The sequence below is a fragment of the Scophthalmus maximus genome, chromosome 2 (genome assembly GCF_022379125.1).
Source record: "Scophthalmus maximus strain ysfricsl-2021 chromosome 2, ASM2237912v1, whole genome shotgun sequence".
Lineage (NCBI taxonomy): Eukaryota > Metazoa > Chordata > Actinopteri > Pleuronectiformes > Scophthalmidae > Scophthalmus > Scophthalmus maximus.
Genome location: NC_061516.1, coordinates 22,601,822 through 22,615,227, shown reverse-complemented (window position 1 = coordinate 22,615,227; position 13,406 = coordinate 22,601,822). Strand labels below are relative to the sequence as shown.

At 42.5% G+C, this 13,406-nt stretch overlaps 2 protein-coding genes across 3 annotated transcripts; both read right to left on the bottom strand.

The window, feature by feature from the left end:
* Positions 1–8: 8 nt before the first annotated feature.
* tpst1l (tyrosylprotein sulfotransferase 1, like) lies at positions 9–6,871 on the bottom strand. Of its 2 annotated transcripts, none has more exons than XM_035624958.2 (6): positions 6,458–6,871; positions 2,968–3,652; positions 2,116–2,274; positions 1,710–1,963; positions 1,097–1,298; positions 9–554 (listed from the first exon to the last, which is right to left on the bottom strand). In XM_035624958.2, exons 2-6 carry the CDS (start codon positions 3,373–3,375, stop codon positions 519–521), a joined length of 1,059 nt encoding a protein of 352 aa, XP_035480851.1. In that variant the 5' UTR covers positions 3,376–3,652; positions 6,458–6,871; the 3' UTR covers positions 9–518. The 2 variants fall into 2 exon arrangements, with proteins under 2 accessions (XP_035480851.1, XP_035480850.1); XM_035624957.2 differs by having other exon boundaries at positions 6,521–6,871.
* A 2,266-nt stretch (positions 6,872–9,137) lies between these two features.
* On the bottom strand, positions 9,138–13,033 carry LOC118300509 (calcitonin gene-related peptide-receptor component protein). Its single transcript, XM_035624959.2, has 6 exons — positions 12,714–13,033; positions 12,055–12,091; positions 11,834–11,932; positions 11,607–11,701; positions 11,458–11,515; positions 9,138–10,325 (listed from the first exon to the last, which is right to left on the bottom strand). Exons 1-6 carry the CDS (start codon positions 12,719–12,721, stop codon positions 10,179–10,181), a joined length of 444 nt encoding a protein of 147 aa, XP_035480852.1. The 5' UTR covers positions 12,722–13,033; the 3' UTR covers positions 9,138–10,178.
* Positions 13,034–13,406: the final 373 nt, after the last annotated feature.

Below are 13,406 nucleotides of genomic sequence, written 5' to 3'. Positions count from 1 at the left end.
CAACATCATAAAGGTGACATTTCTTTATTCATGTTCAACAATATACAACAATTAATTCGGAATAAGCAACTTTCAAATTTCCTGAATGACTGGTCTCAACACCAAAATAATTTATTAAGAAAATAAACGTACATCTGTAAAAATATACAGTCATTATGCTTCATGGACACTTGGCTGAAATCTCAGTCAAGTAAAAGGTTTGTGTAAAGAGAAACATTCACATTCGTGGTGAAGCCATAACAACGTACAGACGTGTTGAAATACTTGCAGGTAACGAGGTGTGAGGAATCGAGGATGCATTAGAAATGCAGCGTTTCAGCGTCCGTTCACTGCGGAGGACACGTCGGACTCCAACCGTGAACAGACGTTAACACTGGAGTCTTACAAACGTTTCAAAAATACGCATGGGACACTTTCAAAAAAATGTTCACGTGAGGTGTAAGTACTGCTGAGCTGGTCTGTGTTTAAGGTGCATCCAGGTCGAGGGACAGCGAAGTCGGGCGTTTCCCTCCAGTGCTTTAACTGGGGTGAGGAGTTTCTGCCGTTCTCAAACTCTGAGGAAGGAAAACATGCGTCGTTCACTGATGAGTGGAAATATGCAGGGTTAGGAAAAGGAAAATCTATTTTAAAATAAATCAACGCTGCAATTTTGCAAAAAACCTCTTTTGCGTTCCCTTTCATCTGGACAATTTTACAATATAAGGAGTCCAGTCCAGACAGCAAGGATTTGCACGGTTACACATTTTTTTGCCGCTTCAGCACATTCAATCTGAATAAATTACTGGATACTACATTAAACGCAACTTTACTTTGACTAGGTGACATTGATATAGGAAGAACTGCACTAACTCATGGTGCCAAAAATGAGAGTTTGTTTACTAAAATTAATTTTAAAAAAGAGTTTGGACTGATTGTGAGACAACACAAGCTACTGAAACTTTAAGTTTTGGGGATTTTATAGATGAGAGAACTACTAATTGAACAAAAAATGTATCAAGAAATTTAAAAAAATACGTTTCTCCTTTTCAAAAAACCAGGGCATTTTTCTTAGACTTTTTAATTTATTTTTTAAACAGATCAGATTTTTTAACCTTACCTGTGAGTAGTTGAACGCAGACGCCATGGGCTCTGCTCTGATGTAGTTGGGGGGGTTGGCGTGAGGGTCGTAGCCGAGGCGAGCCAGCATGGGGGCGATTTCAGCCATGTCGCTCAACACGTCGGAGGGAATGTGGCCCACCCACTTGGAGAGGGCGTCCGTGTTCACCGGCTTCATCACCTGGTCTGTCGAACGTTCAACCCTGCACAGAGGCAAACACCAGCTCGGTTCAAATGTGTGTGTCAAGTTTTCCTCTTGACATAATATAAAATCCAAAAGTTGTATATCTCATTCAGTGCAGTAAGGAATGCAACCAAAGACAGTCCAGCTGACCTTCATCATGCACAGATAAACCTGACTTGTGGGACTGCTTTCATTTCTTACCACAATGTCTTGAAATGCAAACATTGCAAGGCATCTAGAACCGAAACTAGAGCTACCTTTAATAGCTTCATTTTATTGTCCCGATGTGTTGAGATATCGGCCTCTGAACTTTCTCCCAATGAGGGGGTGGTCTGGGAAATAAAAAAGTTTAAAGGCACTTCCTCTTCCCACGAGATGATGATCTGAAAAAACCTCAGCGTGTGAAACTGAAACGTGTACGCTTACTCACTTGGACAGAGACACACCACCAGCCTTTCCAATCAGCTCTTCGTGGTGCAGCACTGACGGATCCCATTGCAGGTCCAGGAAGTGAAGCAACTTCCTCATTTCCTCCTCCGGGTAGAGGACGAGCTGCTCGTAGCGAACGGGCAGACACCGGCCCGTCCCGGCCGCCTGGCACTGGCCAAACATGGTCTCCACTGCATTGCTCCACTTGGTCAGACAGTCCCTGTAGCTGGTTAGGTCAAAGCCAGAGATGGTCACCTGCGAATGGAGACAATGTCACGACAGAGAGCAAACTTCATTTGGTCAAAATGTGGCACCGGAACAAACTTGTCAAGTGGCTGTTTGGAAAGATAAGCCAGTGGTGAAATGTGTCCGCCTGCAGCCGTGATGTGAAAAGAAAACCAGCACACCTTCCTGGATATCATGGAGTGGACGGTGGCCCGTCCGTCTCGTAGCATGAGCACGAATTTCCCTTTTGGGAAGATGCGTGCCAGGTATGAGAGCGACTTCAAGGCGAACGGGTCTTTATTACAGAGGCGAGGTGCTGGCTCCCCATGGCCCACTATCACCTGAAAACACCAGCAAAAAAAAATTAAAAGAATATTACAACAAAAATGTTAAATCAATAAATATCTTCCCGTTTATAATATAGATGGGCACTTATCACTCAATAGAAATATGAATATTTCACCTGAGACAAACTAGTTTTTACTCGAGGTCATGTGACATTCACAGTTCGACATTAATGAAAATAGTGTTTCTTTGCTTTCAAACTGTTCCTTTAATGATCATCTCTATGGTTTATGTATCATCTGTTTCCTTCATGCAGTTTTTGAACCTCTTACCCAATATTCATCTTTCATAGCAATCGAGTTAAATAGCCCTTTAAATGTTTTCTTGATGCTTACACGCATCAAAGCAGTTCAATATTACAGATGTGATATGTATTAGTTGACTGACATTGTCTCAGACATTAAATTCAAGAAGAAATTCCAATTCATTTGCTGTTTCCAGCTTCTAAAGTGTGAGGAACTGTTGTTTTTCTTTTGCTTTTGGGCCGTTGGTCAAACAAAATAAGCAATTCGAAGACAACGCCTTGGGCGGTTCACATGCAAATAATCAGCAGATAAATCAATCATGATTCTTGAATAACGATACTGAAATAATATCATTCAATAAAAACACAGCAAAGATGGCGTCTGCATCTGCTAATCTGGCTTAACTCTACGGAGCAGACCTGCACGACGCTCCGACCAGCTCACCTCTAACAGGAACGCTCGCACGGCTGAATCCAACACCTGGTCGGTGACGCCCGCCTCATCCAATCGTATCTTCTCCTTAACCGAGCGACTCCAGGTGGCCCGCATGGCCAGGAGGCGGGGAATCACCCGAGTCTCTTCCCCACACCGCACGGCGTTGTGGGCGTCCAGCATGACGCGCATCAGCGTGGTGCCGCTCCGGGGAAAGCCTCCGATGAAGATCAGCGGCGTGTCTTCGGGGAAGTGTTCGTTGAGGGATAGGCTCCGATTGGCCGCGGCCATGTTGAGCTCCATCCAGCGGTACCGATGGCTTTTCGCGGGGCACTCTATCCCGCTCATGCCCAGGTAGAGCAGGGAGACGGAGCAGAGGAGCACGCAGCCCAGCAGCAGGTTCGACCTGGTGTTCCTCATGGTTGCCGGGTGTGTTTGTTGTGAGTCAGGAAGACATGAGATTATACTCCGGGGTGCCTGCTGCACGCCTTAAAATTTCAGTAAAAGTCCGTTAGACCAAGCTTGATGGTCAGGCAGAGAAGGAAGAGGGCAAGAAAGACGGCCGGGATGCTGAGGAAGGCCTCACGGGGGCCAGGAGGATGCAGGCGGGTGTGGGCTGGGACCCCTCACTGGGACCCACAGCCTGAGTGTTGGAGAGCAGGACTCCACAGCCAACCGTGTCTCTTATCCATCATTCCTACAGTATGAGAAGAACATGTCATTTGTTAACATGTCAGTAGGAACTGCACCAGAATCAAATTAAATGCAAAATAAATGCTTCTGCTTCTCTGGGATTGCAAATCCTTCTGCAGAACGATTTCACAACTTGCTGAGTAACAAAAAAACCCCACAAATCATCCTTTTCTAAGTGTTCAAGAAATGAGTAACATTAGCCACTGCCCTGCACTAGTATCAGCAAAGCGGGGTGTGATGGTTGCTGCGTTATTGTGCAAAGGACACTTGCGCACTCACACACAGACACACACTTTGATAGGATCTGAAATGCATCCAGCTCCTGTCCTCAGAAGAAGCTATTACTGCATCGTTCCTCTGGGGAGTCACCGACTCTGAGCCCGTATCAAACTTCACTGCGGCACCACACGCAAACAAGCTCTGAGGCTGTGTATCTGGAAGCCACTAATTACAACTTCCTCATGTTTTCATTCTCACTGACAGTTCGTGCCACGCTGTTTGTTTTTTTTACTATCAGATTACCGCTGACCGAGTGAGACATCCTGCAAGTTCCCCTGTTTCTCTCTCTTGCAACGTGCACGAGAACAGTTTCGTCAAAGTAAAAAGCCAAAGTCCAATTTCCTCTTTTTAGCACACACACAAAAATAAACACACGAAGAAGTGAATCAGCGTAACACTAACTTCACAACTAACGGTGAATGTATTACTTCAAAACACTACAGCTTTAAAACCATCAGAGTTCGCGACACAAGCAGCAGCATCACATCTTGCTGAGGCACATTTTAATAAGGTCTCCCGTTTTTTTTCTTCTTCCAGAGTTTCTTTGGGTTTCTTTCATGTTCAGACTGGGTGTGGAGGAAGGGGGGAGCCCCACATCTGGATGCCACGTGGGAAACCCTCGTCTCTTTGTGCCGCTGGAGTGGCCTTGCCCCATGAAATCAGCCTGGCCATCAGAGCGAAAAAGGGGAAAAAAACAGCTGGAGATGAGGACATCTCGACCTGGCGGGGGGGAAACTTAAGCCGAGCTAAGTCCAGCAGTGTCCAGAAGCTTTACATGTAATTCTAATGCATTTCCATGCAGAGATTAAGCCACTTGGAGAATTGGGTCAGTGGTTCAAAATGAGCCCTGATGCCCCCCCCCCCCCACTCAACACATTTAACAGATTTATCTATTTTCTCTTCAACAGACAGTAATTTTCAATTTCATTCAATCGATAAACTTTGTCAATTAAAGACAGCACGTGCTACAAAGTTTAGTCGACGGATCAACCTACAGAAAAATTGCCTGGAACTTCTTTGATAATCAATGAATCTTTTCAGTAAATACCTTATATATTCTGGTTCCAGCTTCTCAAAGGTGAGAATTTTGATATTTTGTGAATCATATGTGGTTATAAATTGAATGTCTTGGGTTCCTTTTTCATTACTTTACTAAATGTTATGGACAAAACGATGAATCCGTCAATCTCGAAAATAACTGCCAAATTGATCAACGGCGAAACTGACTCTATTGTAGCAGCCCAACATGGATAATGGACTAATGAACAGGTGTCATCATGCAGGTATATTTTACCCCCAACACAATGAACTTGGTGCTCAAAACTTTGAAAAATTACATTATTTATTTAATGATATGTCAAAATGTGACACAGTGGACAAGAGAGGTTTAAATGAAATGTGTTAAACAGTGAGACACTGATGTTGTTGTTGGGGGGCGGGGGGGGGTCTCATATCTGAAACCTCTCCTTGGTCAGACTTATCTTCATTCGTGGTTTCTGCAAACACCAGGGGTGGAAACAAAACCTGACCTTGAAAAGGCCACTGTGTTCTGTGATCAGGAACAAACCAGTGTACGATGAGAATCGCTGACTGTCAACAGACTTTAGTTGAGAGTTCAGAACAGCAGCAACCTGACAAGCGGCGGTGGGCGTTACTCCTCCCACATTTGCCCCCAAACTCAGATCCATGTGTGTCAACATGCGGTGTGAGTGGGAGGCTGTGCAACTTCCACATTCTCTTAATTCATGCATTTACTGCCCAGAGCTCGTCTATTGTTGCTTGGATGCTCTCTGCCACAATGGGCGAGTGATTCTCATCGTGCATCTTTGCATATGAGATACTCTCCTTCTCTTCTGTGCTGCAAAATCAGTGTCCTCTGACTGCAACAGTTAATCTGATCAGTAAATCGATTGGTAATCGACTACTAGATTAATCGCAAACTATTTTGATCATCGATTAATCGGTTCGCGTAGTTTTTATGAGGGGGGAAAATCTCTGATTTCAGCTTCTTAAATGTGCATAATTTCTGGTTTTCTTTGCTCCTCTGTGGCAGTGAGCTGAATATCTTCGGTGTGTGGACGAAACAGAAAACGTCATCTTGTGGGGTTTGGGGGAAACGCGGTCGACATTCTTCACCATTTCATGGCCCAAACTTCACTGGTCGATTTAATCGAGAAAATAATCGACGGATTAATCGATGAAGAAAACAATGGTTATATTGCAGCCCCTACTTTGCATGTCCAGCGTGCAGCGTGCAGCACTGTAGCAGCACTCACACCGTGTGGTGACGAACCAGTGTGCATAATAATATGTTCGAACAAAATCAGATCGACGTGCATCACACAGCAGTCAGTGTGTGTGTGTGTGTGTGTGTGCGTGTTTGGATGAATAGGATTATGATTATTATGATTAATGCACAGCTGCAGGGCCCTGCGAGCCGCCAACATCTGGCCCGGTTTAGTGATGCATCTTGTGTGTGTGTGTGTGTGTGTGTGACAAGCCTGTCAGTGCCTCCTTTCACCTCCCTCACCTGCCGTGGACGGACTCGTCTTAGCTGTCAAACATCACATCCGTTAAAATGTTGTTCACTCACCAGCGTCCCGTGAAACTGCCGAAATCTGTCGGGGGTTGAGAAAAAAACCCAAAAAAACCCTACAATCACACACACACACACACACACACGAAGACTGGTCCCGACACGAGCGGCGGCTCCTCTCCGTCGTCTCCTCCAAGGTGTCTCGCTTCTCATGTGGACAATCTGTCGGCGGAGGGTCGCGTCACCGCGGATATCTGTCCGCCATCGAGTGGTTTTTAATTTTTTTTTTTAAATCCTTTTTAAAACAAACACTTCATTACACAACAACGTGCCGCTGCCGCTGCGGCCGCGAGACGTAACTTCGCAGCCGGATCCACCTCTGAACGTTGAACACACACTGAGCACGAGCGCAGGCCAGGCGGAGGAAGCGGAGCGCTGATTGGTCCACGGGACGTCCGGATTCTAGAACACATCTGCTTGGACGAATCCTATTGGTGGGTGTGTTAAAGGGCGATTCCACCGCTGGGAGCAATGCTGCTTTTTTCCCCCCCTTTTCTCTCCCTCTCCTTCTCCTTCTCCTTCGCACTGAAGGCTGAAATTACTTCAGCTCATCGATTCGTGTACACTCCGTTAAAAGCCCTCGGGGGGAATGTAATCACAGTGTGTGGGGATTGAGTGGCGGTTGAACCCCGCCTCATTTAATTTACCCGCCGAGAAGCAAAGTGTGACCCTAATGACATTAGTTTGTCAAATTATAATAAATACAAACATATGAATAAGTACTGAGATGCGCAAATAATGAGTGGAAACAATGGAATGGCAGTGGAATGTAATTTATTGCATATACTGAATTTAACAAGACCAACCATTTCCATTTTAGAGGCAAATATTGCACCATTTACTCACCTGCATCTAATTTAATGCTTTGTTTACTAGCAACTTTGAAAGATACTTATTATTCAAATATTACATTATGATATACATTTAACACCACCTGTCAGTAATGTTCTGAACAAATGTTCTGAAATGGCCCTTTAGTTTTTACTATTGGTAGTTTTGGTACTTTAAGGATAACTTGATACTTGATGTTTTATATTTTTTTTCCTGGGTAAAACTTTGAACGCATGGGATACTACTGTAGAACAACTTTTAACTACATTAAATAGCCAAGTACATCCACCACTGGACCTTCATGACGGATTGTGGCCTCTGCGGAAGACCACGTGACCAAAGCACTCAGTAAACCTGTCAAATTACAATAAATAAAATATTTCCAAAATCGCCCATGTGATGCTTTAATAAGTCATAAAAATAATCCAGGAAAAAAAGCAGCGGTTGAATGTAAAGGAGTAGTGCATTAAGTGTATGTAAGTACACTATTGGGGTTCTTCTAACAGAGTATGCTTTATTCATATAACATTTAAATATAAAAAAAAAATATTTGAATCCAGTGATATAATACACTGAATTAATCAGTTTATTAATTAATCTCAAGTGGTAATTTTTCCTGAGCCCTTCTGCATTTTAGAGAAAACATTTGCATTTGATACTTGAAGTATATTTTGATGTCAATGCTGTAAATTAAATAAGTAAAATGAGTAAATTATCGGATCACCTCCTCCACCACTGGAAATATAGTAGTTACACTGACTGTTCAGACCCCTTTACCTTTGCACTCTTTATGGAGTTGTAGATTTTATTCTAAGTGGATGAAGTTGCTATTTACGACCATCAGCCCACACTTGATAGAATATGACAAAGAGGTTAGTAGAATCTTTTCACAAATGTATAAAAAAAATCCTGAAATCTTTAATTCACAAAAGTAATCAGACCCTTAGTTCAAGTCATTTGTAGAAGCCCCATTTGGCAGCCGTTACATTACTTCTTGGGAAGATCTCTACAAGCTTTGAGCAGTTTATCCCATTCTCCTTGGCAGACCCTCTCAAGCTCAGCCAGATTAGTTTGGGAAGCATCTGTAAACTTCTACATTCAGGGCCCTCATGCTCTGCACAAATGTCCTGCCGAGTTTAAATTTGGGCTTTGGCCGAGTCACTCAAAGACAGGCAGAGACTCGTCTCGTCGTCTCGGCTGTTTCCTTCAGGTCACCATCATCAACCGCAGTTCCCGGTCGTATGCCGACTAGAGCAGGTTTTCTTCGAAGACCTCTGTGAATATGGATGCGTTCATCCTCCCCTCAATTCGGACCGGTCTTACCCTAGCCGCTTTCAGAAACGGAAATTTTCCCAAACTTTTCTGGACTGGGCTGTATGTAAAAAAGCAAATGTCTGCAAATAGTGATCCGGACCTGATCAAATAATTTTAAAATAAAAATGTTAGAAGTCAACAGCAATGCCATTCAAATTTTTAAGACTGCTGTGGTTTCTCTGGGTCTCAACGTAATGCCGATCTACAGAGTAGGTTAGACAAGCTGCAACACCACTCTGAATTTCCCCCCGGGGCTCTTAGATGTGATGGTGCAACATCACTGTCCATGATGTTCACTTTGCCTCTGTATCTTTCCCTGACAAGGTAGTAAGAAAGAACAGGAAATTGATGTAATGCATTAACAGGAAACCCTGAACAGAGCGCTACCCGAGTCTAACAAGCACATCCTTCCCTCTGCTACTTCACAACATGCCAGTACAGAAAACACAAGAGGATCCGGAGCCTGCAGTTGATGAGTTTGTGGGTTAATTTATTAGTCTTCAGTTTTATACACAGTGTGGTTACAGAAACCCATGACTGTGGAAAATAGTCAGTGTGAACTAAATGACTACAACAGACCTGAGACAAGCTCCTAAAATAACTCAAATTCACAGCAAACAGTGACCAACGTGTTGTGTTCATGTTGTTTGTACCTTAGTGTTGCATTCACTGACCTACTGTATCGCACACAGAGAAAAGAAATGCTTTCTGTAGCCTACGGTGACACCACTATCCAGTGAGTTTTAGTTTATGGTCCCAATGTGTAGCAACAGTTACTTCAGTCTGTCATTCTGCAACCACATGAGAACCCAAACTGCCGACTTTAAAGGTTATTCAGCACATCAACATTCAGAAAACATCTGCAGTTTCTTTTTTAAATAAAATTGGTCAGCATGTTTTTTAAAAAAAAACAGATATACGATTTCAGACCATGAATAGGAGACAGCCATCACATCTTGGTCACAACTGTCTGCTCTCGTTGTTATTACGCTGCCACTCTAATAACACAGTTTGACCGATGCAAATTTAATTGCATGACTGAGATATATTACAGCTTTGGAAATCATCAAGCAGCGAAAAATCCTGACATAGAAAACCAGCAACTAACATTAAGTCAGAAACCTAAAAGGATAACAGGTCAACAGCAGACAGTCTCTGCATGAATATTATCTGATGTGAAATAACAAACTAGACGAGTCAGATGCAAAACAAGTCCCAAGTGTGACTCACTTTCCAAAAACCTGTACTTATGAAACTACAAAAACAGCTGAATCCAGCTGTACATACACACATAAATGTAATTCATGCAACGATTCACCTACAAGTGAATCATTTAATGAGGCATTTTACTGACAATCAGGGGCTTTAAGCCCAGTGGGGAGCCATTGTGCATCTCCCCCGTCAGCATGTTGCTCCAGTTCAAGCAGTGATGCAAAGCGACGAGTCCAGTTCTGAAATAATCATTTTGACCTTCGCTCCAGTTCCCCACCTGTGGCTCATTTCCGGCCTGTCACGACTGTTCGCCGCCTTCCTCCATCTCTGCTTCTGCTGGCGCTGCGTTTTCCTGCTCAGGGTCACCGGGTAAGTTGTTTGCCACTGTCTGGATGAGCTCCTCGATCTGCTCCTCCGACAAACGCTCTTCGCTCTCTTCTACCATCTGGACACACGCGGAAGATCAAAACCACTCCCATCAGTGTCTGCTAATACCAAGTGTGCACATTCTTGAAAAGTAATTTAAGCGGCCATAATTCATATTTGTATTGTAATAACCTATTAAATAAAAATGTGAGAGGTGTCAGAGAATCATCGCCTGGATCTACCGCTCTCCTTTTGCTTCATGGAGCTTTATTATTTAGCTCTCTGGTCCACCACTTTGTTGTTTTAGTTCACTGTCACTGCTCTCATTGTGTGTTTTCAGCAAGAAAGCAGTGTTTTCTTTCAGCAAGAAAGACTTCCTGTACACTACCTGCTCAGCACCAAACAGCAGTTAAAAAACTAGGTGATGAATGTATCTGAGTGTTAGCGGCAGCTAGAGCAGCTAAATATCTCTCTAGACCAAAACCGAGCTGAAAGAGTGTCAGTATTAGAATTTTAGATAAAATTACTGGACACAAATTCAACTAAAAATGACTGATAATGTTGCTGTGTAACTCCTGAAAAATTGCTTCAAATTTAACTGACTTTATTTTCCTCTTTACTCGCTTGTTCTGTTACATTTCATTGCCTTTCACTGTGGTTTGACACATACTGTACGAAGCTATATGACTCGAGAGAAGGATATTTGTATGTAATCTTCAATGGTGAGTCGCATCTCCATGATCAATCAATCAATCAATCAATAAGGGACAAGTTCAACTATGAGTCACCTACTGAAATGGAATCAATGGAGCCATTTACACAAAAGTGCATTGAAAAAATGGCTCCACACACCTTTGCCTCTGGAGTTGAAACTAGATACATTTATAACAGAGTCTTACAAGGAAGAGGCTGGTGTTATTCTACATGTTTCTCCTATTAAACTTGTTTTAATCAGTAACGCAAAACTTACTGTTTACTAGTAATTTCTCAGTACTTCCCTACATTGTCTGTGGCACATTTAAAAAAATCTAAAGGGGAAATGTGACACATTAAACCTTTATGTGAGACACTCTGGATAATTACACAATTAAACTGCAATGACTGGATGAAACAATCACGGAAATGTATAATAGTAAGTGAACAAGGGATAAAGAGAGGTAAGGTATAACGTGTAATGACAGTAATTGATGACAGTGAAGTAAAACACTCACTAGCTGAATTTCCACTGCCGTCTGTGGCCGGTGGTTCAGTAGCTGCAACTTCTCAGCCCTGATGACAGTAGAGGGGGGGAAAAAATCATCGGCGTGTACACAGTATACACACTAAAGTATATCTTAAAATGTTATCAGATCTTACTGACTTGGTGAGTTTGTGAGGCATCATGGTGGTGAGGAACTCTTTGACCACCTCTGGACTCTGTCTGCTGCAGGGCGTGTTCGACAGGTATTTGAGTGTCTGTGTGGAAAAGCAGAAGAGACTGTGAGGAGGATTTTTTTTCTCTCCTTCATTTTAAGCGCAAATGTGACTCGACAGGGACACAGAGCAGGTTAAAGCTCAGTGAACCGAAGGAGAGGATTGTGAGCCGACCTCATACATGATGGTGTTTAGGTTCTGCTGCCGGGAGCTGTTCTTGCTCTTCCCGCTCTCCTTCCTTTGTTCCTTCAGGTCTGTCAGGAGTTTGAACACCTGAGAAACACAGAGACGAGACAAATCTGAAGTGAGTCTTCAAAGCCTTTTCATCTTGTGACTCGTCAGCGCAAAAATGTCTCTAATGTCAAACATTAGTGAGACGGCGCAGAGGAACTTACCTCGTAGTTACTGAGCATAGCAGCATTAGCATTTTTCCTAAAAGTAAAGAAAACAAATGCATGTGATGTAAACAAGTACTCAGGTTGGAATAAAAAACAAACATGCCTCCTTTTGGTTCTTATAGATTCGACAAGTTAGTCAATGAGGTGGGAAAATGACAGTAAAAACTCAAATTAAAACCCATTTCCTTAAACATAAACACTAATTCAATCCAAAATTCAAAACTATAAGCTAATACATTTTTTTATGTCAAATACACAAGTATATTCTTCGTAAGTAACTTTAACGATCAACAGTTGAAAATGCTCAATTTATTTCCTGCTTTTTAATTTAAATTGTTGTCAGCCTGTAGTTACTTATAAAGTAATATCCCCCATGCCGTATCTCAAGAAAAGTTAATGAAGTGTATTAATGCCCAGCCAGTGAGCTTATTCGTCTTCAGCAATTTGTACTGTCTCGTTTAGTTTTTTAAACTATTTGAACGTTATCAGAGAAAAACTTGACACCGGATGTGTCACTAAACTCTCGAGTCCCACAAGTCGTAGCTGTTTTACCTTTGATCATAATGGTTGTCTGTATATTAAATACTAGAGAGCTGCCGATAAATAAACCCGCTGTACAGAAATATGGATTATAATTCAATAAATAAAAACCTTACACTTCCATTTTGCCAAGCCGGTCGCTTTTGGTTGCTTGTACAAATAGCGCCCGTGTGGAAACTGATTCCCGAGTCAAAAGTTCCGCTACCGCAACGGTTTAAATCCATAAACCAGCGGAACATTTCTTCTTCTCATCTCTGTCTTCTTCTTTTCTTTTCCCCTGAAAAAAATAAAACTTTGCTCTTGGCCCCTTTTCTTCAATATTCACCTTTATCCGACTGATTTTGACCTTTTGTCTGTTCACTTTGTTTTTTAATCGGCAAAATCAGTCCATCACTCCAGTCCAGTTCCGGTTGGTCTGAGGTGCCTGCTTTTAATAGTTGAAAATGTTTATTCTTTAATGTGGCCAACGGGGAACTCATAACATCTCTGTAGAGACTGATTAAGATCCAAATAAAAGATTAAAGCACAAAATATCGCCACCTAATGTTCAATTCGTGTCATCGGAGAAAAGCACAAACCAGGAACAGGAGTACAATCTCACTATACACCATATTAAATTAAATGTTGAATTACTGGTTGTGACCTTTGTTAACATTTCAAAGAACCTTCCTGCATGGTGAAACACTTAATCAAGACATGGTGCCGCCCTTATTCATTTAACTACTACACTGATCCCTGCTCGACTAATGAACGGATGTCACACAACTATTTTTAATTTTCAAGAGGAGTAAAAAGTCAGTTCTGTTTCT

Coding starts and splice junctions, on each gene's coding strand:
- tpst1l (XM_035624958.2), bottom strand. CDS start 3,375: ATGAGGAACACCAGGTCGAACCTGCTGCTGGGCTGCGTGCTCCTCTGC. Junction 1,964..2,115: donor ACTCCATGATATCCAGGAAG/GTGTGCTGGTTT, acceptor CTCCATTCGCAG/GTGACCATCTCTGGCTTTGA. Junction 1,299..1,709: donor GGTGGTGTGTCTCTGTCCAA/GTGAGTAAGCGT, acceptor GCCTCTGTGCAG/GGTTGAACGTTCGACAGACC.
- LOC118300509 (XM_035624959.2), bottom strand. Junction 11,702..11,833: donor TAAACACCATCATGTATGAG/GTCGGCTCACAA, acceptor TTTTCCACACAG/ACACTCAAATACCTGTCGAA. Junction 11,516..11,606: donor ATGCCTCACAAACTCACCAA/GTCAGTAAGATC, acceptor TACTGTCATCAG/GGCTGAGAAGTTGCAGCTAC.